General features: G+C 39.3%; 1 protein-coding gene across 1 annotated transcript in view; it reads left to right on the forward strand.

Annotated features, from left to right (window-relative positions):
• Positions 1–25835, forward strand: part of SMC5 (structural maintenance of chromosomes 5) — a 56744-nt gene that overhangs the window by 10419 nt on the left and 20490 nt on the right. The window contains exons 7-16 of the mRNA XM_009886407.1: positions 1060–1200; positions 5495–5656; positions 10759–10830; positions 11711–11966; positions 13153–13307; positions 14966–15079; positions 16195–16289; positions 16497–16629; positions 20658–20831; positions 23586–23755. Of these exons, the coding sequence (XP_009884709.1) occupies positions 1060–1200; positions 5495–5656; positions 10759–10830; positions 11711–11966; positions 13153–13307; positions 14966–15079; positions 16195–16289; positions 16497–16629; positions 20658–20831; positions 23586–23755 (1472 nt within the window). The remainder of the gene's footprint in view (positions 1–1059; positions 1201–5494; positions 5657–10758; positions 10831–11710; positions 11967–13152; positions 13308–14965; positions 15080–16194; positions 16290–16496; positions 16630–20657; positions 20832–23585; positions 23756–25835) is intronic.

The raw sequence follows: 25835 nt of genomic DNA on the forward strand, positions 1-25835 counted from the left end.
AAATTAGCATAATAAAATGTAAAGTGAGATCTTACAGACTTAGAAGGTGGACCTTATTTACAAAGTCTGTGTTAAGTTGATTTTACCAAATCATGCTCATCTTCTCTCAGAATTCATTCACTCTGACACTCACATGCATAAGCACGAAGACACGTGTGCAAGTCATCTGGACACAGAGGACAAGGGATGCCTGTTGTCAAGTACTCATCACTTCTCTGGAATTCTTGACTGGCGACAACTTTTTTGGACAGTCACCAGCTGTTACAGGGTGGTCCTTTGCTTTAATCTTGCTGATTTCAACGTTCATAAATTATGGACAATACTGTTGCCTGGTACTTGTTTTTCTCAGTTTGGAATATTAACAAAGAGAAGGGATAGTGTATGCAATAAGCTGCAACCTTGTTGCCATCCTGGTTTTAGGCTGCAGGGTCTTTCCTTGCCAGTTGCTTGTACTGTGATCTTACCAGAGCGCAGGCTTAGTTAACTTTGCAGAAATAATGTATTCCTTGCTGTTACTGCTGGGAATGGTGTCTTGGGAACAGTGTCTGTCATTAGCATACAGGCCATTCTCTTAATCCTTTTTTCTGCTGTTTCTTGTGCTTGTTTGCACACAAGCATTTCCACTCATACATACTCCATTTACATGCCGACCTTAATATTTTTGTTGCAAGTCTCTACAAGATCCTTCGCAAGCATTTTTGCTACTTGTAGATATCAAAACCAGTTATGGTGGTTTAGAAATGTCTAGTTTAATGGAGACTTGAGCTGTACGGTGTCACTTCCTCAGAAAATAAATAAAAAAAAAAGATTAAAGTATTTTCTTCACATTAAGATTTCTGTTTAAATTAGACTTGTTTTCAAAGAAAGTATGTGATAAACTTACTTGAAAAAACTGGACAACTATCCTAGTTGGGTTGTTCCACTGTAATTACTGCTGTACTACAACGTCCTCTCTAGTGTTAAATTCCTGCTTAAATGTACAGGTGAGGTGTGGGCTATTCCTGAAAAGTGTTTTCACAAAGTAGATACTGTAAAACATGAAAATGTATATTCTTACAGAACTTGTGCAGAGACAAAACTAACTCTTTGGAGAAAATGAGACAGAGGATTGAACGATACAAACAAGATGTTGAGAGATACCATGAGCGCAAGCGCCATCTAGACTTAATTGAGATGCTTGAGAGGAAAAGGCCCTGGGTGGTAAGTTTTAATTTTCTTGTCAATGTTTTTTTTTTGCCTAACCCATTTTTCCTAATACTGCAATATTGGAAATATGCCAAAAGTTTCTTCAAAAGAAATTTGACCAGAGTAACTTGAACCTCATTACAGTTGCTTAGTGCAAAAAGGCCAGGTCTTGAAATACTGTTCTTGAACTAACTGTCATCAGAGGTTTGCTTGCGTATGTAACTGGACTGAAGAAGTTGCTTGAGGATTAGCTTAACTGGTTACTGCCCATTTAGGAAAGCCAGCAATATAGACCAAGAGCAGTATTCCTTTTATTTCTTGCAGACAGAACTGGCTTAATTTAAGCTGTGCCTAGCCAGTTCCACGTGCTTCTTCCAGCTGTAACTTTTTTCTTTTTACAGAATGTGCTTTTTGATGGTGGGTGGTTGGTTGTGTTTTTTGGTTTTTGTTCTTTTTTTTACAGGTTGCCTTCCCCCTTTGCTAATTTTAATTATTAATTGAGGTTTGGTGTGCATGACATAAACCATGGTGAATATAGGTTGCCAGTCTCAAAAATGCTGACATTTGGAAAGATGGAAATTTTAAACAAATTTAAGAGCCTAGAATCAAGGACAGGTCATTGATAAAAAGCAAAATAAGTCTTTCTGAAGAGCACTTTGATTGTAGTTTAGTTTAATGTGGAATGGTCAGTCAGATGAAATTATCATAAACAGTTTAAGATTATGTGGATTTTATTATATTGAAGCAATATGTTGTTTGCCTTGTTTGCAAGCTTTATAGAATTAACGAAATACAGATGCAGAACTTATGAACACTTACATGTTATATTTGTGGCAGATACAGAAAACTTTTATAAGGTATTTTATTGCAATTTTGCAGATAACAGTGTCTCACATGGGTATACAGAGAACTTTGTCCCATGTATCTTGAAGAGCAACTAGATTCAGGGGAGGTACCTTCACTGCCTTCAAACCTCCATGCTAACAGCACAGAGGAGCAGCAATTGAAGTAGAGGGGTAGTGGTAGGTGCTAAGGAGGTGGGCTGTACATCCATTAGATTGGACTTCTGCACTTGCTGAATGATGCAGGTTTTCCCTACTCAACATGCATTAGACTGGCTTAGTTAAGAAGAAGAGAGAGTTATTTGTATTAGGAGAGATGTAGGTCTTGTGTGGTTAATGTAAACTGATACTGGTTGTTCTCTAAGATATTTGCAGATAGAGAAGTCTGAAGGCTAGTCGGAAACTGGCAGGGGGAAACTAAGTTAAGAATCTTATCTGCTGTCAGTTAGATTGCCTTCTGTAAGCTTGAGAACATTGTTGTTATTTATATGTTTCTTAAGCAAACTTAGATTTCTTCACACCTTACCCTTTCACTGCTGTCTTCTAGGCAGTTTATGTTGCTGCGTATGTTAAATATTTTGGTGGGTACACTCAATCAGGAGAAATGTAGCTTTTTGGCCACTGAATCCATAGAAAACAACAGTGTGTTTTGACACCTGCGTGAAGTTCCAAGTTGTCCTACAGAATCAGTAGTGTGTACCAGATTGTTTACCAGAAGTCATTTGCCTGTGGATAGTCTACAGTTGAAATCAAGGGTCATCAACATAATTCTTTTACTAGGTAGAAGATACTTGACCTACAGGCTGCAACAAAATTTCACATTCCATTGTGATCTTCAGTGTACAAGATTGTTGCTGTTTTGTGGTTTGTCAAATCCTTCTGATAGATCTCTTGGTATCCTCCTATATTGCAAAATGCCAAGCTCTCTCTAAAAGGAGTAGTGCATTCTCTTACAAGGGTGTATTTCTTTGTCATCTGACCTAGCACTGTTTAATCCTAAGAAGAAATGTGTTTGATGTCTTAAAATAGGGTTTACCAAAGTTGAGAGTAGCAGGGGGGTTTATTCTTCCTTCTGTGGATCTTCCCCTTCCCCCATCCTCCCCAACAGGTAAGTTTCTACTTGTAGACGAAACATACCTAGCTGTTTAGAATTGCCCCTGTAACAAAACAGAATATCTAGGTGAGCCTCCAAAACAGCCAGGAGACAGATGTATAAGCACTGCAGTATGTTACAGAATGGAGAAGACAGGCAGCCTGAAAACAGGTCAACTGAAATACCGCACTAGATTGTATCTTGGTCCTAGTGGAAAAGGACGAGTCTGCACTGAACTTGTTTTACTGTTTGACCACTGTAGAACTGTGTTTTTATTCTGAAGACTCCACTGCTCTTCACCTGAGGAACACTTTTCTAGTCAAGTGTCTTTTCTAGTCAGTGCCAGCTGCTTCTGTATGTGGAGAATTATACACCATTTTTATATATGTCTATGTCTAATAGGCTTTTGAGCATCTGCTTTAAATTCCATTAAAAGGACCCTAGGAGTATAATGTTAAAGATTTGGACTCAAGGATTTAGGGGATGTTTTATGTTCTTGTCTGTATCTTAATGGGACTTCTATCAAATGATTGTGTCATCTATAATCACTGAGCAGATTTAAGGAGATACAGTTTTTTGACATAGATAGCCCTTCTTTTGTAGGGCCTTAAAGAAAAGGGATTTCTTACCCCTCCAAGCTTAAGGTAGTATGGAATACCATAAGGTGTACTGTTTTAAGGTAGTATAGCAGCAGGAGGTGCTGTTCCTGCTGCTGTAAGTGTCCTGAAAACACGTAATTCTGAAAATGTGTTTTGACCAAGCTATGTCAGTTCTTCTTTTCCTCTTCTTCCATTTACAATTCAGAAAAGCTTTGTTCTGTAGTTTAGGTGAAAGTATCTCTTGGGAGAGTTGAAATCCTTTGGAAGTTCTGCAGATATTTACCTAAGTGCATAATTACAAGCATCAAGGTTATTTGCTTAAAGGTTACCAAAATACAGAGGTCTGGTGTGAGTCAGATTTTCTTAAAGTGTTAAAGGGATTGACTTGACTTATCGTCACAAATTCTACAGAAACTTGCCTGTACTTTGTATCTGAAGAAATTACATGTAGTTGTATGTGTGTGCATTTGTTTTAACCTTGAAATATAATACCTTATTAGAGATGAGCTAATTTTTGAGCTTATTCTATCGGCTAAGTGGAAGTATAATTGCTTTACCTCTGTAACTTTGTAATGGTGGCTAGTAATTGTACTCTACATCATGGAATTAAAGCAGCCTTCTTCAAATACTTTATGGCTTTATTAAAAAGAGTCTATGAAGAAAGAATTTGGATTTAATAGCCTAAACTGGTTTATTTGTGATTAATTGAGTGTGTTTACAAGCAGGGTAATAAAAGGCCTAACTAGGAAAAAGTGGTAGCAGATCAAGCAAAGTTCGCTGCTACAGATAAAGCTTGCAGGGTAGCTTTAGTATTTTTTCAGTGCTCCAAAACTTGGAATAATCCAGGTATATCCTCTGATTCGGGGCTTTCTTTAGTGCCTGGCAAATCCAACAGTTTTCGTTTCCTGTGCAGTCCCACGTACATGTATCCACTTCTCCTCCCTTTGGTCCTCCGAGTGTCTTTTTTCTCATGAACCCTTAACAATCATTAAAAGTTGTGTTCTTACGTGTTTGGGGTTTTTTTTGGGGGGGTGGGGGGTGTTCTGTTCCTTTTTTTTTTTTTTTCTTTTTTTTTTCCTCTCCAGGGAGCTTAACACAAAAAAAATCACCAGTAATGACTCCTTCAGATTAAATTCCCACCTTCTTGAAGTGGAGGTTCTTGGTCACCACACTGCTTACCATCTCTTTCAGGAGTGCATCTCCAGTTAAACTCCCTAGATAGTGACTTCTCTGGTATTTGTGGTGTATGGTGGAGTTTTTGTTTGTTTTCCGAAGTTCTGTTCCGCTCTGTCTCTCTCCTTGGTTTACTTCAGGGTTATGTCTGTTACTGGCTCTGATGATCTGTCCAGCTTCTTCCTTTTCTTTCTCCTGAAGTTGTCTGTGGTTATTTGCTCCTTAGCTTGAGGACTTCTGCCTAAGTAGTGCTCAAACTATGGACAGAAGGGCTAAAGAATTACTTTTTCCACACCGATCCCAGATGGACTTAGAGGCAAGGTAATTGCAGACAAATTGGTCATTTCTTCTGCTACTTAAATTGCATATTATTTAAGAATAAAATGTTTGTGCTTGTTCAATGAGGACTAAATTATCCCTGCATCTCCTAGTCATCGTGACTAGTAACAGGAGGATTACTTAAGCAGTTGCTCTAATATTAGCTTCTGAATGAGATTTTTCTCGTAAAACTCATGTACAATTCAATAAAATGTTTAGAGCAGTATAAAATGCTGGAATAGAAAATAAAAGTCTTTAATTACTTCACTTTCACCTCCTCCAAGGAATATGAAAATGTTCGTCGGCAGCATGAGGATGTGAAACAAAGCCGAGACCAAGCCAAGGAGGAACTGAAGAATCTGAAAGAAATGCAGTCCCCAGTGACAAAAAAAATACAAGAAACTGAAGAACGTTTTAAGATTCTGGATATGAAAATGAGAGATAAGGTAGGCATTTTAAGTTCTCAGTTAACGTATGTAATATTTCAGGTGTTCTGTGTTCAGCTTTGTAAAGTGTAAACCAATAACCTCTTTCTAGTGTGCCATATTGATGTGTTTTAGAAGAAGTTTTTCTCAAGTACTCATGCCCTTGGTTCTCACTGCCTTCTCCATGTCTCTGTTCCATTCCTCTAATATTTAACCTAATTCCATAAGTAAGGTATAATTTTTTTGTTAGACGATAATCTTCCATTAGCTGTGAATACTTCTATGCATAGAGGAGTTTAATGGTAAACGTACCTATGCCTTACAGCTTACTATCTGTTTTTTGAATAGCTGCCCTCTCTGGGGATATGGAAAATTACTATTTCTGTATGACAAATAGAAATGTACTGTAATTCTCTGTGGGATTTTAACTGTCAAGTACTATTCAGGCTGCAGAAGTCGTGGTATGCATAGGCTGCACAAATTTTTATTGGATAAGCAAAGTTAAATGGTAACATGAGAACATTTGCTGCAGTGAGTTCTGTTTGAAGATAACTGATCAGATCAAAGGACTTGGTAGGGAGACACTTGTGACACCTGTAGAGAACTGCTGTCATGAAGCATCTTGCAGAATCGGGGTCTGAAACTTCAGTGGCATTTAGTGCACTGTGAGCTAATACATTGTCTATATGCTTTCTTTAAACAAGCAAACAAACACCCTTCCCCCAAACAAACAAAAATCCTCAACAAAACCAAACCTGAAAGACCAGACAAACAAAACCCACAGATTATTGTTCACACCACTTTTATTTTTGTTGGGATGTAAACTGTACCAGGCAATACTAGTTACCCAAGCACATTATTATTGAGATTAAATGCATCTTCAGCAATTTTGCCGACAACACCAAGCTGTGTGGAGTCGACATGCTGGAGGGAAGGGATGCCATCCAGAGGGACCTGGACAGGCTGGAGAGGTTGGCTCATGAAGTTCAACAAGGCCAAGTGCAAGGTCCTACCTGTGGGCCAGGGCAATCCCAAGCACAACTACAGGCTGAGCAGAGAATGGATCGAGAGTAGCCCTGAGGAGAAGGACTTGGGGGTGCTGATTGATGCTTAACATGACCTGGCAACGTGCACCTGCAGCCCAGAAGGCCAACTGTATCCTGGGCTGCATCACAAGAAGCATAGCCAGCAAGTTGAGGGAGGTGATTCTGCCCCTCTACTCCACTTTCATGAGACCCCATCTCGAGTATTGCACCAATCTCTGGAGCACTCAACAGAAGAAGGACACGGACCTGTTGGAGCAGGTCCAGAGGAGGACCGCAAAGATGATCAGAGGTCTGGAGCACCTCTCCTATGAGGACAGGCTGAGAATGTTGGGGTTGTTCAGCCTGGAGAAGAGAAGGCTCCGGGGAGACCTTATAGCAGCTTTCCAGTATCCGAAGGGGGCCTACAAGAAGGCTGGAGAGGGACTTTTTACAAGGGCATGTAGTGATAGGACAAGGGATAATGGCTTCAAACTGGAAGAGGGGAGATATTGGGGAAAAAAATTTTCACTGTGAGGGTCGTGAGGCACTGGAACAAAATACCCAGTGAAGTTGTGGACGCCCCATCCCTGGAAGTGTTCAAGGCCAGGCTGGATGGGGCTTTGAGCTGCCTGGTCTAGTGGCAGGTGTCCCTGCACATGGGAGGGGCCTTGAAACTAGATGAACTTTAAGGTCCCTTCCAACCTAAGCCATTCTATGATTCTATGATTATTATTAAGAAAGCCCTTTGTTAAATGTATCCTTTGAATTTTGTGTTCCACAGTACTGCAAGTGTTTATTATACTCTCATTCAAAAGTCCTAATGTTTAAAAATGTTGCCATTTTATTGAAGTGGGCTTTTTGGGGTGTGGTTGGAGGTTTTTGGTTTATTTTGTTGTTGTTTAAGTGTAAAATGCTAAGCTTTGTTTTCGTTGCTTGGTATTACCCTGCTAGGTTTTACTCATATCTTTCATTTTAATTGATGTTACACTAATACATTTTTTCCAACAGGAAAGAATTCTACTGAACCATTGCTACCACAATTCTTAAAAGTACGGGGCTATATCCAGATAAAAGTTATACTCTGTTGGTATAAGTTATACTCTGTGTGAGAAACCTAGGACAAAACAGTGAGCATTTTAGTTTTAACTTGCAGGGAGCATGCTCAGCATAGGTTATGTGCTACAGAACTGTGAAAGAAAAATTGGGGGAATGTAGTAGCTGATGGACTCACACTCTTGAATCAATGTATTTTTCTGCTCAATCTAAACTTGTGGAGTACAGCTTTCACATGCTATACATTCACAAGGTTAACTGTATTTTTTTTTTGTAAAAAAAAAATTTTGTAAAATTGCTGTTTAATTTGGGCCCAAAGATTGAATTAGGTATATTTTATTCTGCATTTTGTTACTCTATTCCAGAAGCCAAAAAGATGGGAAGAAGGAAAAATGCTACATTTGAAACAAATAACTTAGAATATCTCAATAAGTCTTCTATAATACTGCTTTCCAGAGCTTATTTACCATTATTTTGATTGTAATGTATGGCTGATACTATGTTGTATATAATATTATGATGAGACATTTCCAAACTGGAGCATGTTCTAATGTTAAATGATATATCCAAGTCTAATTTGAACGATTAATATTCCATTTTGAAGAAGCCCCCATAGAGCCCAAAATCATGGGAAAAGGGAATATATTACGTACCTGGTTATGGCATGAACAATTTGTATGACATCAGGCAAGTTAACAAGATGTTAGAGGTGTATTGCTACATTTTGAATTTTTGTGATAGTAGCTCTTTTTTGGGTACCGAAATCCGTTTCCCTACCACATACTTTCTTAGTTGGGCTGTGAAAATGAAGTTCTTTTAAAGGAGAATCAGTGCTGCTTGCACTGTCAGGAAATAGTTTTGATCTAAGGGAAAACCTTAAGGCTTTTATGTACCATACCTTAAAATTGCTTAAATTGCTCATTCTTCATTAGTTCTTCACTTTTGCATATTCATGCTTGAATTTATTGTAACTTAGAATTTTGTCTTCGTAGATGCAACAATTTGGTGAGCATTTCACAAATAATTATGCTGTAAGCCACAGCAGGAGTTGATTAATGAATGATTTTATTACAAAAACAGTATAACTCTCTTTTTGGCCCAAAAGATTTTTCAAGCCAAATTTCACTTTGGCATTAAGGGAAAGCAGTTTAGCATTTTAGGTCCTCTCTGTTTTGGACGCACTGATCTGTAGGGAACGTAATTGTCTTCAGGCCTTTTGGTCCGGGCTTATATCCGTTATCAAATAACTGTAATCCTGACTGCTTCTTGAGATCTTGCTCTTGGCTTGAGGATATGTATGTGAGAGCAGAGATAAACCACCTATTCATTATGTCTTGTTTGCACTTGGTTGGCAAAAAGTTAGGCATGGCATTACAGATTTTGCCTGGAAGCAGCTGGACTGAAAGTAAAGGTGGAACTAAACCTGGGAAGAAATTAATCTATTGAGACAGTGCATGACTATTTCTCTTGTCTCTCTGCGTTAAAACTCTTTTAAGGATTTGGTTAGGCTAAGAATTCTTTGTAAAATTTTGTGCTCTGGGTGTGTAAGACATATAGATTTGGGGGGGAGGGGAGAAATCAGCTCTTTTTGTAGGAAGAGGTTGATAAAATTGTGTGAGAGAAGCCTAGAATAGTTTCTGCTTTAGGCTCTTTAAAGGCATTTGAACAGACCGGACTACGCAATGCAAATTTTTAGCAGTATTTGATAGTATAAAGCAGTGTGTTATGGTTGTACCATGAAAACCATAAAGACAATTACAGTTGTTAACCTGTTGTGTAAGGTAGGTGTATATAAATGTATGATAATTGAAAATATAATTGAAAAATTTAATTTGAGTTCCTTACTAGTGTCCTGATTTTGAGAGACTTCAGAATTGTTTTGTGAATATTTTGGGTCGGTTTCCTGGGAGAGTGCTTCCTCTCCAGAGTGCCTGCCTGAGGTCTTTGGAGAGAGTATCATAGCATCAGTACCTCATGGCAGTCAGCTGCAGGACCAAGATGTATTATTCCATGTTGCTTTCATGCAAAGTGCTGTAGAGTCAGGGTCCTAAATCTTTGTGCATCTTTCAGGTTGTGGGAGGGAAAAGGTTCTGCATAGTTTCATTTTCTCCATTCTTGATGTGTCCTAGCGTTTTCAGGATGATTCAGTTTGTAGGAAGACATTTCTTCCAGCAAGAGTACTGTGGTTGCTTGTTTCCATGTCTGCACTGGAATTTACTTACAGTCCTTTCATCCTTCAGCAGTGTCCCAGTATTCTGTTTGCACTGTTTTCAACCTTGAGGGTTCAGGGAAGGAGGGATTAACTTTGTAGAGAAAGCGCAGCACACTTCCACTGTGCTCAGGACTCAGCTGTACAAGTGCCTGGGCAACTCGGTCTAATAAGACCTGCTTTGAGCATGGGATTGGACTGGGTGATGCCCCGAAGTCCCTTACAACCTGTATTCTACAACTCTGTAGAAGCTGAGAAGGACAGAGAAAGAATAGAGACATAGGTGCCTACACATGAGCCAAAAAGTTGTCAAGCTCAGCTGTTTAGGATATAGCTTTAGCACAATGCAGTTCAGAGGTAGGATGACTTTGACAAATTCTGTTTTGGCTGTCCTGTGCCTACGAACTTACACCTTTCTTCCTTTAAGTATAAGCTTTCCTTGGTAAAATTAGTTTGGGAAACAGACAAGAACATTTTATAAGGTAAAGGTCTGAATGTAACGTTTTTATTCAAATGGAGGATGGAATTACTTTAATTTCAGATTAGATTAGGAGACTTACTCTATCTGTTGTGCCTGAATTTGCAGATCTATAGCTGAATGGTTGTGAACAGTTTATATGCCATTATTCAGTTCTTCACAAACTGCTGAAAATATATATTACAGATACAAGTAAGAATAATAAGAAACTGGTGAGTATGACTTTGGCAGTAATAAAATGTGGAATAAATGCTTAGTTATGCATATACAGAATGTTTTTTAAAATATGACTGCTTTTTACAAGTATAACTATAACTGAATTTACGAGTATCTAATTTAAGTATTTTACTGTATGCAGGCTGCTGAAATCAAACACATTTCTCAAAAATGTAAACAGAAGCAAGATGCCTTGGAGATGAAAGATAAACAAGTAAGTCTTGATATTTGTAACTTTTTTGGTGTTTCTTTGCTAGTGTTTTAATTCAGTACTAGCTATAGTATATGCTGCATTCGGGCAGAATGCTACTTCTTAAATTCTGCAGTAAAACACAGATACGGGTGTTTTTTTTGTCTGCTCTTCTGTTAGCGAAGAGGGAGATTTCTCTGAAGAGGCTGCACGTGCTTCCACACTTCACTTCCTCCAGTCTTTAAAAAGCCTTTTAGTCAAACATTACTACGAGACAGTTGTATGCTACGTAAGATCAGTTACCTTAATGCAACAAACCTAAGAATAGACAGTGTGTGTACATATACTATATATTATAGATTTTCCTTGAAAAGCTACAGCCTTTATAGTACAATAATGCACTCAGCATTAAACATGCCCTCAAATAATCTGTGCAAGAGGCTAGAGTTACTGCTTCTGTTAAGCGTATGCATCCAGTGGTTTTTAAAAATAATACACAAAGATAGGTTGTAAACCAGAACTTCATCTAAGCACTCGGTCAGTTTATATATTAAATGTATAAGGGTCAATATTGCAAATTTGGTTTGTGCTATAGGTTTTATGCAATCTTAGACTTTCAACTGTGTTAAGGAAGATGTTAAACTTTAAGCTTCTGTTTTTGTAAAAGTAAAAGAACTTCAAAAATTTATTTAAAAGCTTGATTGTATTTTTCCTTTAATGTTCCTAAATCTTTAACAAAATCTTTCTTCAACTCTCTTAGGTCTGTTAGAACTATAACAGACTCTTACGGTTTTAGTGCATGGTTACATCAACATTTAATACCACTTGCACAGATACCTTAGTTGTTTGTTGTAGGTTTTGTATACTGAATGCCTTTAATGTTGGAAATACTCGAAATTCTTAGATTGAAGAAATTCATAAAGCTTTGAGAATGAAAAAAGATGAAGAAATAGACAGACAGAGGAAAATACACAACACTCACAAGATGATAGAGGACTGGAAGAATGAGCTCAATACAATGGCAGACTGTGAGAATCTTCAGCCACAAACTGATGCTGTTAATAATGAGCTGAAAAAACTGCAAGAAGAAAGGGCAAATATTGATAGTGATATCAGTGATCTAACAGCAGAGAAAATGAACCAAGAGAGGGAAAAGAAAAGTAAGTTACTTGGGGTTTTGTTTCTTCATGGCTTTTTTTGGCTTTTTTTTTTAAATGACTGTTTGTACAGAATCTACTTGTTGTCCTGCTGTAGTGAAATAACTTGAGACATTTACCTCAAGCCTCAGTAGTTCTATCTTACAGGTATATCAGTGCTCTTGTCTCTTATCAGTTTCATTATAAGTAACAGAAACTGCTTTCAAAATAGAAAAAGCAAGGAAGATTCAAAAGTGGCAACCAATCTTATAACTATCTTTCCAAAAAATTAGTTTCCTGTGATCTTTAGGTAAGGAGACTGCTTGCCAGTTCAGGTTTTTTTCTGTTATTAAATGAAAATGTGTACTGTTAGCAGGATACAAAAAAATGAACCTGAGGCAAAAGCAGTTTGTTTTGAAGATGCGGCGTTTAAAATTATGTCACTTGCAGTATATTAGCTACTGATGCTGCTTTTGTCCTTTCTAGATAAACTTGAGCTAACCTTAATTATAGTAAATTCCTTTATACTAGCCTAGGATTTACAATTAGTTCTTTCTAAGAAACAAAATTCAAAAATTACATCTTGGCAGGTAGGGGGTGTTGTTATATATTCCTTGGGGAGCGTAGTACATTTGCATGTACCTGCCTGGCTGACACTTAACTTGTCACAGAATGCAAGAAGAAACTGAGGTATATAGAGACCAAGTGACCTAGGGAAGGAGGCACTATGTATTTTACCTTGAGAAGCACAGAAAGTATTTGATCTGTGTTTCTCCTGAATAGCAAATGCTTTTGCACACAGTCTGTAGTGACACATTTAGTTTTCTGCAAGCGTGAAATAACACTCGAGATTTCATGTTGCTAGTCCCACTACCTCTTTCCTCTTGGAATGTTTTTGGTTTTAAATACAAAGGTAGAACAAGTTTTGAAGACAGATATTTTTAGGACCAAAATCTGATGTTTTTACTATGCTGCCACATTTCGGTATACTTTGGGTAAATCTTCATTTTATTTTAGATTTTAAGCTTTAATAGTTCTTAAATTTTCTTTAGAATAAGCAGCATCTTGATTGTGGGAATAGAAACTCGTAATTCTTATGATCTCCTAACAATCTTATTGCTGGAGTAGTATAGTTAATAACTGCTGGGAAGTGCTAGTTACAATGTGTACTTGCTGTGTACTCTGTTTAAGAAACTGCCTTAAATTACAGGAATAATTGATCGCCTTGGACAGCTTAATAATATAATGAATATGAAAGAAGAGAACCTTAAAGGGAGATTCCGAGACACGCACTCTGCTCTTATGTGGCTAAGAAGGAACAAAGAAAAGTTTAAAAAAAAAGTTTGTGAACCCATGATGCTTGAAGTAAGAAAATTTACTTGCATATTGCTCTAACCAGTTATTGTTTAGTTTGTGTCGTGCAAGACTTCAAGAATGACTTTAGACTTTCAAGACATCTTGAAATTTACAATTACATGTGGGATACATTAACATGGTGAACTATTTGTAATTTTAACTTTTTAGGCAATGTAGTAATACTCAACATTGAGTAAGATGGGGGGGTTCCTTCCCCTTGCCTCCTCAGGAAGCAGTCCTTTATTAAGGACCTCATTGCAGGTTTCCTCTAAGGTACATCCCATTATTTAGACTTAAGTAGTTTTTATTTGCTGCTTAAAAAAGCTGTGTTAGCTACAATTGAATACCTCCCCTTATAGCACAGCCCGCTCAGCAATGGTTACATGTCACTGCGATCCCCAGGTGTTTTTGTAGTTTGCTTTGCACAGCCAGCTACAGACACAGAAACACCTCAATTATCCCTAGTTGTTTTGTGTTTCTGTTCAACAGGTGCTGTATTAGCTAGGAATAGCAGGACTAAATTTTCAAAGAAACTATTGGTTTTCTAGTGCATTCCTCTACCATTATCCCATCCTCATGCAATATGTGCTCCATATAATGTGAAGAGGATGAAGAACTCTGGTGCATTCCTCCTCTTCCTCTTCAGAATTGCAAGCTTATTTTAATAGTATATTGCTACAATTTAAATTAGTTGAATGTTGAATATTTGCATACCAATTCTTATGCTTTGTGCATCTGCTAGAACTAAACAAAAGTAATTTTGAATAGTATAAAATACCAAGTATTTCCTGTTATTACCAGAACTTCCAATTCTTCCTGGAAGACCACATCAAGTTAATTTTACAAATGCCTTGATAGGATGCTTTTGCTTTTACTTTAAGGCCTCATTAACCTCTGTAACATCCACTAGTGTCTGAATTTGTTTTCTTTGATATTATGTAAGTTAGGTACATGAGACTAACTTTCAAATTGCTAGTAAGTATACCCAGCCTTTGGCTAACTTGATGTTACTGAATTCTGTAGTTCTGTGTAATTTTGCCTTTGTATGTCACGTTCAAACATTAACATTTCATTCAGATATTAAAAGCTTCACCCATGTTAAATTTGAAATTTTTTACTGTATTTTTTTCAGTTTTCAAAGAGAATGCAATCAATCTGTGAATCTGTCTCTCTAGGGCATCACAGTTCTGTATTTGTTTGGTCATGTTCCCTGTGTCCGAATCAAAGTGAACTGCATATGAGTAATTTGTGGAGTGTGGCATTTTCTGGTTTTGATTCCTTAGATTAATTGTTTCTAAACAGTGAGATACCTTTAGTAGTACTGGAGCAGAGCCACTAGACATGAGATGGTGGTCGTTGCAATTTTAAGGTTAAGGTGTAGCAGAAGGGGGTGAGATGGAATGGTGGAGACAGTGATAGCTCCAGGAATGCTGAGAAATGATACGGATGGCTGAAAACTAAACACAGTGACATGTGAGTTTCTGTAGGTTTCCTCCCAAGAGAACAGGTTGCAAAAAGACAGGGAATATGTCTTTAAAGACATTTAAACATTGTCTTTGTTTTCATTAAATGTAGGCTTGGATATCATCTGACTGCTTAAAATGGTTTGGTGGGGGGTGTTAAGTCCAATTGTATTAAATCACTTTCTCATTACATTTCTTTATCAGATCAATATGAAAGACAATAGACATGCTAAATATGTTGAAAGTCACATTTCGGCCAATGACATGAGGGCATTTGTTTTTGAGAGTCAAGAAGATATGGAAATGTTTCTTGTGGAGGCAAGTAGGCACCAGTTTTAAAAACTAATTAAATACTGATGTAGGAGGACTAAACTTTGGAGTTCACCAAGTAAGTCTATGTTTAATAAGTTTTGATGGACAAGATCAGCACAACAGCTAATATGACGTGTCCTTCTGGAGTAAGATTTTTTTTTTTTAAAGCCTAGACCAACTGGAGGGATGCAGGAATATTGATAAAATACTTCTTTTTAGAAATAACTTTTGTCTTCCTTGACAAGGCAATAATCACTGAGGAGAAAATACTGTGTACAAGAAAATGACAAGAGCAGGAAGCTTCAAATTTAGTACAAAGCATTTCCAGTGCCTTCTGACTAAAGAGGCGAGAGGGCAGCTTTTGTGAGAACACAATGATCCAAGCAGCAAATCAAGCTTATATTTTCTTAATACTGCTGTTTCCTGGAGCGATAAGGAAATTGTTCCCTTTGAGAGCCAGACAGATGACGCAGGAGAAAAAAGCCACAAGATGTGGCATTAACAGTCATAATGCTTCCCAACTACTGTCCACAGAATAGTGTGATAATAGTGTGACAAACTGTCCTGACATTTTTGAAGACCTATTTTGTCTTTCACAGAAGCTAGTCTTTTTTTATATACGTGAACAGTAGTGGTGCTATCTGAGGTTCTGGGGGCTTTTCTGCCTCTGTGGTGGTGGAACCCAGTGCAAGGCTGCTTTAACCAGCTGAACTGATCTTTCATTTGTATCCTCAATGTTTTCTGCCCCATTAGGCTCAGGCTTTTCAGAGCCTCTGTAGCCATTGGTCTGCCATTATCTGTGAAAAGTGTCAATACAGGCTGAAAGAGAGGGATTCCTTATTACATCTAGCTTGGCTGTTTAGATTGAGAACCTGGCTCTGGATTTCTTTCATTGCTTTTGTTTTCTGTAATGCATGGTATTTTCAACGAGAGACATTAACTGAGCTTGGCTTTTAGAGCACTCAGTCATGCCTGAGCCAGAGCAGATTTTTGTAGGTTCTTCCAGAGGCTGTCAGTTTAAGGTAATTCTGATTCTGTGAATCGAGAATAAATATTTGACTTTCATATAGTGAATTTTTATGCTCTTTTTTACCAAAAAATCTAATGTAATCTATATTTAGATGCGTGATCATCAGAAATTAAGAGTGAATGCTGTATGCGCGCCTGCTCAATCATGTGCTGAAAGCTTACCTTCGAGACCTATTGGAGAATTACGGTATGTATCAGATTATATCAGTAGGGAATGGGGTTAAATACAATGTTTTGGTGGTGTTGCTATATATCAAATTTCTACACCAATCAATTCAGTTCAATTCTGGGTTAGTGGGACTTTTTTCTGACATTTCAGTAACTTCAGCTTGCTTACTTACCTGCCAAATTGTGTTTGATGCATGCTTTTTTTTTTTTTTTTCCTCCTCTTCAGCCGATATGGATTTTTCTCGTATTTACGAGAGTTATTCGATGCTCCTCACCCTGTGATGAGTTATCTTTGCTCCCAGTACCATGTTCATGATGTCCCTGTGGGAACAGAGAAGACCAGAAACATGATTGAAAGGGTGAGATGTCCTAAATAGCACAAATACACTGGTGGTCTAGAGTTTTATTTCAGAAATTCTTTGGAAAGTTAATGTGGAGAAAGCAAAAAATTGCTTTAGCCTTCTAATTGGCCTTTAGAAGCGAGAACAGTTCATTGTACACGAACATATTGCTAGCCACTTTAACAAATCCAGTCAGGCTAATGCAGTACTTCACAGAAAGTCAAATATATCTTTCACCTGCATACTGTTCCAAGTCAGTTATATGGAGTTGTTTTATTATAAGAACTTCTACTTCAAGTGCTTGAGATATTCTGGGCAAAATTTTGATCAGTTAATGACATGACATGACAATGCTGACCTATCGTGTTTAAAGCAATAATTAGAAGCTGCTTTTTTATATATATATATACACATTAAGATGTACAGTTTCTTGAAAATACAGTTGTATAGATTTGGTCAGATTTGGTGTGATAAATAGTATATAAATCTTTTGGATTCTTAGAAATAGGCTAAGAGGTACCACTAGGAGTAATGTCCCTACCTTAGTCTTTCATGGGTTCTTGGAAGCTCATCATTGCTGGATTGTAATAGGTAACACACATGACATTAAGTTTTCAACTTAAATCCTTATTCACTTCTCTGTCTCTGCTGGACATCTGTTGTCTATCTTGTACAGACAGTGAATTCTTAAACATAGAATCATAGAATGGTTTGGGTTGCAGGGGCCCTTAAAGATCATCTAGTTCCAACCCCCTGCCATGTGCAGGGACCCCTGCCACTTGACCAGGTTGCTCAAAGCCCCATCCAGCCTGGCCTTGAACACCTCCAGGGATGGCGCCTCCACAATTTCTCTGGGCAACCTGTTCCAGTGCCTCACCACCCTTGGAGTGAAAAACTTCTTCCTAATGTCTATTCTAAATCTCCCCACTTCCAGTTTAAAGCCATTACCCTTCGTCCTATCGCTACATGCCCTTGTAAAAAGTCCCTCTCCAGTTCCACCCAGCTTGGTGTTGTTGGCAAGCTTGCTGAGGGTCCACTCAGTCCCAACATCCATGTTGCTGACAGAGATGCTGAACAGCACCGGTCCCAGTACTGACCCCTGAGGAACACCACTTGTCACTAGTTTCCACTTGGACATTGTATTGTTTACCGCAACTCTTTGAGTGTGGCCATCCAGCCAGTTCCTTATCCATCGAGTGGTCCATCCATCAAATCCATGTCTCTCCAATATAGAGACATTTAGTATGTCATGTGGGAGGGACAGCGTTAAATGCTTTGCATAAGTCCAGGTAGATAACATCAGTTGCTATCCCTTTATCCACCAATGCTGTAACTCTGTCATAGGAGGCCACCACATTTTTCAGGCCCTTGCCCTTGGTGACACCATGTTGGCTGTTACTAGTCACCTTCTTTTTTCCCGTGTGCCTTAGCAGAGTTTCTAGGAGGATTTGCTCTGTGATCTTTCTGGGCACAGAGGTGAGACTGACTGGCCTGTAGTTCCCCGGGTCTTCCTTTTTTTCCCTGTTCAAAATGGGGGTTACATTTCCCCTTTTCTTGTTAGTGGGAACTTCACCAGACTGCCATGACTTTTCAAATATAATGGAAAGCAGCTTAGCAACTTCTTCTGTTAGTTCCCTCAGGACCCACAGATGGATTTCATCAGGTCCCATGGACTTATGTACCTTCAGGTTCTCTTAAGTGGTCACATACTTATCTTCACCTACAGTGGGCAGTTCTGCATTCTCCCAGTCCCTGTCTTTGCCTTCTGCAACTTGGGTGGTGTGGTTAGAGCCCTTGCTGGTGAAGACTGAGTCAAAAAAGTCACCGAGAGCTTCAGCCTTCTCCATATCCCAGGTGACCAGGTGTCCGGTTTCGTTCTGGAGAGGGCCTACATCTTCCCTAGTCTTCCTTTTATTGCTGACATATTTGTAGAAGTTTTCCTTGTTGCCCTTGATGTCCCTGGCCAGATTTAACTCTGAGGGCTTTGGCTTGCCTAACCTGATCCCTGGCTGTTCATGAGTTTCTCTGTATTCCTCCCAGGGTACCTGTCCTTGCTTGCACCCTCTGTGGGCCTCCTTTTTGCTTTTGAGTGTGTCCAGGAGCTCCTTGTTCATCCATGCAGGCCTCCTGGCTTTTTTGCCTGACTTCTTCATTGTTGGGATGCATTGCAAGGAGGTGATCCTTGAATGCTAACTGGCTTCCTTGGGCCCCTCCCCCTCTGGTGCTTTATCCCATGGTACCCTACCAAGCAGATTCTTCAAGAGGCCAAAGTCAGGTCTCCTGAAGTCCTGGGTGGTGAGCTTGCTGCGCGCTCCCTTTGGTACCCAAAGCATCTTGAACTCTACCGTTTCATGGTCACTATGGCCCAGGCTACCCTTGAGCTTGACGTTCTCCACCAGACCCTCCTTGTTGGTAATGACAGGGTCCAGCATAGCTCCTCTCCTCATTGGCTCCTCCACCACTTGGAGAAGGCAGTTGTCATCAATGTGTTCCAAGAACTTCTGGATTGCTTGTGCCATGCTGTATTGTCCTTCCAACAGATACTGAGGTGGTTGAAATCCTCCATGGGGACCAGGGCCTGTGAATGCGAGGCTGCTCCTATCTGTCTATAGAGGTCTTCATCCATTCAGTCCTCCTGGTCAGGTGGTCTGTAGCAGACCCCCGCTATGATATCACCTGCCTTTGCGTTCCCTTTAATCCTGACCCATAAGCTCTATTCTTTGAATTCTTTGAATGAAGACTACTTTGGGCTCTCTGAGAGCAGTAAGAGTTGCTTTTTTGAGAAACTCAGGGAATGGGCTCTGTGGATAGAGAATAATTCCTGTGTTACTGGGGATACCTGTTGTTCCTTCCCATCTTCTATGTTTCTGAGGCTCTAAGAGTGAGGAGGAGGAAAGTACAAGTGGAGGGAGTCTTAGATGAAAAGCTCCTCTCTGAATGTTTTTTCTAAGCATTTTCGTCTTTACACTGCAATTCTTCCACCACTTTGTATTGGGTCTTTGAGTTAAATTTGGTAAACCAGTTGGTATTACTACTTAGATACTCCCTCCTTTCCAGAGCTCTGGGCAGCAAGTGAAAAATCGCTGGTCTAGAGGCAAAGATAAGCCACTATTCTGAATTTGTTGCACATGGCACTTTGTTAGTTCACTTGTGTAAAGTTTTTTCTTTGTTTTTGTTATTCTTGATTGAGAAAGGCATTGTTTGCAATACTATGTTTCACACATGTCAGAGAAGGCTCAGATTAAAAGGAGACCTGTTTCATAGAGCTGAGCCTATAGGAAAAGGACTAGGATGGAATGTTGTCAACAATAGTCTGAGGTATAAAACAAAGTAAATGTGGTTTTCAGTGTCCTGGAACCAAATTGACAGAATACTGCTAGTGCTGTGTATATGATCTGAAAAAATCTTTAGTAAAATTGACGTTGTCCTGTGGAGGCTTTTTGCTGGTCCTGGTTTACTGGACACTATATCCTTTTGCAGTACTATACTACTTTGTGTTATGGTAAGTCTTTGGGTATTTATAGTATCCTTTTTGACATGAGTCATTTAAAAATAGTAACTCTAGTATTTTTATACCTTCTTTTTTTTCCCCCTATAGATGCATTTGCTTGACTGAAGTTCATGCATTACAGCTCACCTTATGATTTCATCTATTAATTTCTTAAGTACTTTTGGTTCTTTGGCACACAGGCTACATTTGCACGTTATGCACCTACAGCAAGTACAGTCCTTGTTCATGATGCTGTACAAATATTAACAGGTTTTTCCAGCATCTGTGTGTCATATCAGAATAATCAAAATCTGTTTAATTTGGTTATGGTAACATACTCTGTTTAACAGTATCTTAACAGTTCTTTACTGACCGGTCTGAATTACAAGTAGAATGATGCATTAAACTTAACAAGTCTATGCAAAAAGATGATGCTAACAAATCAGAGTCTTCCTCAAGTTCTTTACTGTGGGTTTTAGCTAGTTGATTCCTTGTTCTGAAAAGCATTGCCTTAAGTAACTCTTTTGTCAGATTAATATTTTTGTGTGCTTTTTAGGTCATACAAGAAACCAAATTTCGGCAAATATACACAGCAGAAGAAAAATACATTGTTAAAGTATCTGCTTATACAAACCTAACCCTCTCTACTAATACATCCCTGAGGGCAGCACAGTTTCTCAGTAGTTCAGTGGATACAGATGAAAGAAGACAGTTGGAAAACCAGCAACAGGTAGGAATTTGTTTCCTTGCTGTATATGATGTGAACTACTACCCATTTTATCATCCTCCCTCAGGACCCACAGATGGATTTCATCAGGTCCCATGGACTTATGTACCTTCAGGTTCTCTTAAGTGGTCACATACTTATCTTCACCTACAGTGGGCAGTTCTGCATTCTCCCAGTCCCTGTCTTTGCCTTCTGCAACTTGGGTGGTGTGGTTAGAGCCCTTGCTGGTGAAGACTGAGTCAAAAAAGTCACCGAGAGCTTCAGCCTTCTCCATATCCCAGGTGACCAGGTGTCCGGTTTCGTTCTGGAGAGGGCCTACATCTTCCCTAGTCTTCCTTTTATTGCTGACATATTTGTAGAAGTTTTCCTTGTTGCCCTTGATGTCCCTGGCCAGATTTAACTCTGAGGGCTTTGGCTTGCCTAACCTGATCCCTGGCTGTTCATGAGTTGCTCTGTATTAAAAAAATGTGGGCCTCCTTTTTGCTTTTGAGTGTGTCCAGGAGCTCCTTGTTCATCCATGCAGGCCTCCTGGCTTTTTTGCCTGACTTCTTCATTGTTGGGATGCATTGCAAGGAGGTGATCCTTGAATGCTAACTGGCTTCCTTGGGCCCCTCCCCCTCTGGTGCTTTATCCCATGGTACCCTACCAAGCAGATTCTTCAAGAGGCCAAAGTCAGGTCTCCTGAAGTCCTGGGTGGTGAGCTTGCTGCGCGCTCCCTTTGGTACCCAAAGCATCTTGAACTCTACCGTTTCATGGTCACTATGGCCCAGGCTACCCTTGAGCTTGACGTTCTCCACCAGACCCTCCTTGTTGGTAATGACAGGGTCCAGCATAGCTCCTCTCCTCATTGGCTCCTCCACCACTTGGAGAAGGCAGTTGTCATCAATGTGTTCCAAGAACTTCTGGATTGCTTGTGCCATGCTGTATTGTCCTTCCAACAGATACTGAGGTGGTTGAAATCCTCCATGGGGACCAGGGCCTGTGAATGCGAGGCTGCTCCTATCTGTCTATAGAGGTCTTCATCCATTCAGTCCTCCTGGTCAGGTGGTCTGTAGCAGACCCCCGCTATGATATCACCTGCCTTTGCGTTCCCTTTAATCCTGACCCATAAGCTCTATTCTTTGAATTCTTTGAATGAAGACTACTTTGGGCTCTCTGAGAGCAGTAAGAGTTGCTTTTTTGAGAAACTCAGGGAATGGGCTCTGTGGATAGAGAATAATTCCTGTGTTACTGGGGATACCTGTTGTTCCTTCCCATCTTCTATGTTTCTGAGGCTCTAAGAGTGAGGAGGAGGAAAGTACAAGTGGAGGGAGTCTTAGATGAAAAGCTCCTCTCTGAATGTTTTTTCTAAGCATTTTCGTCTTTACACTGCAATTCTTCCACCACTTTGTATTGGGTCTTTGAGTTAAATTTGGTAAACCAGTTGGTATTACTACTTAGATACTCCCTCCTTTCCAGAGCTCTGGGCAGCAAGTGAAAAATCGCTGGTCTAGAGGCAAAGATAAGCCACTATTCTGAATTTGTTGCACATGGCACTTTGTTAGTTCACTTGTGTAAAGTTTTTTCTTTGTTTTTGTTATTCTTGATTGAGAAAGGCATTGTTTGCAATACTATGTTTCACACATGTCAGAGAAGGCTCAGATTAAAAGGAGACCTGTTTCATAGAGCTGAGCCTATAGGAAAAGGACTAGGATGGAATGTTGTCAACAATAGTCTGAGGTATAAAACAAAGTAAATGTGGTTTTCAGTGTCCTGGAACCAAATTGACAGAATACTGCTAGTGCTGTGTATATGATCTGAAAAAATCTTTAGTAAAATTGACGTTGTCCTGTGGAGGCTTTTTGCTGGTCCTGGTTTACTGGACACTATATCCTTTTGCAGTACTATACTACTTTGTGTTATGGTAAGTCTTTGGGTATTTATAGTATCCTTTTTGACATGAGTCATTTAAAAATAGTAACTCTAGTATTTTTATACCTTCTTTTTTTTCCCCCTATAGATGCATTTGCTTGACTGAAGTTCATGCATTACAGCTCACCTTATGATTTCATCTATTAATTTCTTAAGTACTTTTGGTTCTTTGGCACACAGGCTACATTTGCACGTTATGCACCTACAGCAAGTACAGTCCTTGTTCATGATGCTGTACAAATATTAACAGGTTTTTCCAGCATCTGTGTGTCATATCAGAATAATCAAAATCTGTTTAATTTGGTTATGGTAACATACTCTGTTTAACAGTATCTTAACAGTTCTTTACTGACCGGTCTGAATTACAAGTAGAATGATGCATTAAACTTAACAAGTCTATGCAAAAAGATGATGCTAACAAATCAGAGTCTTCCTCAAGTTCTTTACTGTGGGTTTTAGCTAGTTGATTCCTTGTTCTGAAAAGCATTGCCTTAAGTAACTCTTTTGTCAGATTAATATTTTTGTGTGCTTTTTAGGTCATACAAGAAACCAAATTTCGGCAAATATACACAGCAGAAGAAAAATACATTGTTAAAGTATCTGCTTATACAAACCTAACCCTCTCTACTAATACATCCCTGAGGGCAGCACAGTTTCTCAGTAGTTCAGTGGATACAGATGAAAGAAGACAGTTGGAAAACCAGCAACAGGTAGGAATTTGTTTCCTTGCTGTATATGATGTGAACTACTACCCATTTTATCATCCAATAAGCATAGCCTACTTACATGTGTTAGTATGGTATGTTTGTAGTAAGAATGCTAGTGGTGTGTGTTCTTTTATTTCAGGACATCAATAACTCCATTAAGTCCTTGGATATGCGTTTGACTACATTGTTTGAGAGACAGAAACATCTGGAACGCAGAGACAATGAGCTCAGGCAACAGAAGAAGGAGCTTTTAGAGAGAGGAAACAGGAGGAAACAGTTGGAATCAAAAATTGGTGTGAAGTATGATAGGTAGGAGACAAACCATATTATCTATGAAACAGGAACAGTTTTAATAACAAAGGTAATCTGGCTTCTTCTTACTGCAGTGTACTTTTACCCTTACAAAGTAGCCAGTAGTTGAGCATCAGATACAGGTGATAATCAAGACAAAGAAGGTGTTTAGAAATGGAGATTAAGACAGTATTTGAGAAACCATGTAACAATGTTATAAATGGTTTCCTGTGATAAAATCATAGGATTCCAGTGAGACATCATTGCACTCATTTACTCAAATATTAACATAGTCTTCTGTTTTGGTAGCACACATCTAGATAATACTGTAACGTACATAAATGGTACTAAGTAAGCACATCAGGGATTGAGTTGGACCCTGATTGTCCACAGTATTTGTCTTAACGTATTTTCTGGTTTTGTGGGCCTCTGCAATTGTTATTCTGTTTCTGCTTTTGACACCTGGGCGTGGTTCAAGAGGTATTTCACCAAAGCTCATGCTCCCAGGAGGCAGCGTAGATGAGATTTGCCCCAGGCTTCACTCCTTCCACTCCTGTAACAGTCCCAGCAGACCTTGTACCCTCAAATACTCCTATATGTTCTTATGCCACACTGCTTTTCATTTTCTGAAAGTTGTTCTTGGTGCTTGAGTACACCACTCTTGCGTTACTTACAGTGCATTAAACTGAAAAGAAAGTATTGAGAGGAAAAAAAAAAAAAAGAAAAGAAAAAGAAATGAAAAATAGGGCTGCAGGGATGTTAGAGGGACCAGAATCAACTGCTGTATAGTCAGGTTGCTGTGAAAAGCAGTTTTAAACAGTGTGGATGTGAGCTTAACCTCCAAGCCAAGTATTGCTCTCAGGTTTCATATTAAGGATACATGTATTGTCATGGCATTTTGCTAGAATATAGAATACGATTTGAAGACAGGAGGTGGACCCTTTACCTAAACAAATATCGATTAAATCCTTTCTTTGAAAAAATAATTACACTTTTAATTTTGAATAGAGGTAAGAATCCTGACACAATTACAAGCAAGGCTGTTACAAGTTTTCTTGTATACTGTGGATGTCTTTCTGTAGAGATAGAAGTTATTTAAATAATCCTTGCAGTGAGTATAACTATTCTCAAATATTCACTTTTCTAATCTATACAAGTATCTGAATTAAGCTGGATATAATTTTAAAAGTAATATACAATGACAGAATCACTTAGGTTGGAAGGGACTTCATGTAGTCTGTAGCCCAGCTCTGTTCTCAAACCAAAGTCAACACCTGAATTCAGACCAGGTTTTCAGAGGTGTATTCCACTGCATCTTGAAAGTCTCCATGGACATTACACAACCTGTTTTGATATCCTGTTTCCACTGACATCCAGTCTGGATCTTTCTTGTTTCAACTTGTGTCCACTGTCTGTCATCCTTCTACTAGGCACCTCTTATAAGAGCCTGGTTCCATCCTGTCGATGGCCTGCTTGTAGGAAGGATAGTGGGGGGTGCTGTTAGGTGCCCCGAAACTGTCTCTTGTCTAGGGTGAACAAGCTGAGCACCCCCATCCTGCCCTTAGCAGGGCTTGTGCTGTAGCCCCTGACCATCTTCGTTGCTTTCCAAGTTTGCTCCAGTTTGTTGACGTCTGGGGCAGGGGGCAAAACTGGGTGCAGTGCTGAATACAGAGGAAACATCATATCCTCCTGCCTGTGCTTCCATGCATACAGCCAGGGATGCTGGGGGATGTTGTTGCTGCCAGGACGCACTGCTGGCCTGTGCTCATTTCATTGTCCCCCAATACCTCAAGTCCTTCCTTGCAGAACTTCTCCCCAGCCAGTCTGTCCCAAGCCATATCACTTCCAGACCCACTTTCTGTGCCGGGGGCAGGACTCAGCGTTTGTCCTTGCTGAATCTCATAAGCCTTCTGTCAACCCCTTCCTGCAGTCTCAGCAGACCCCTCTGAATGGCAGGCCTGTTGCTCCTCCCGGTTTAATGTTGTCTGTTGGCTCCGGTTTAATGTTGTCTGTTGGCTCCTCTGTGTCACTTGCAGGGATGTTAAACAGGACAGGTCCCAGTTCTTAACCCTGTGGTACCCCACTTGATACTGGTCTC

This window comes from Charadrius vociferus, unplaced genomic scaffold (genome assembly GCF_000708025.1).
Source record: "Charadrius vociferus isolate BGI_N301 unplaced genomic scaffold, ASM70802v2 scaffold505, whole genome shotgun sequence".
In the NCBI taxonomy this organism is placed as follows: domain Eukaryota; kingdom Metazoa; phylum Chordata; class Aves; order Charadriiformes; family Charadriidae; genus Charadrius; species Charadrius vociferus.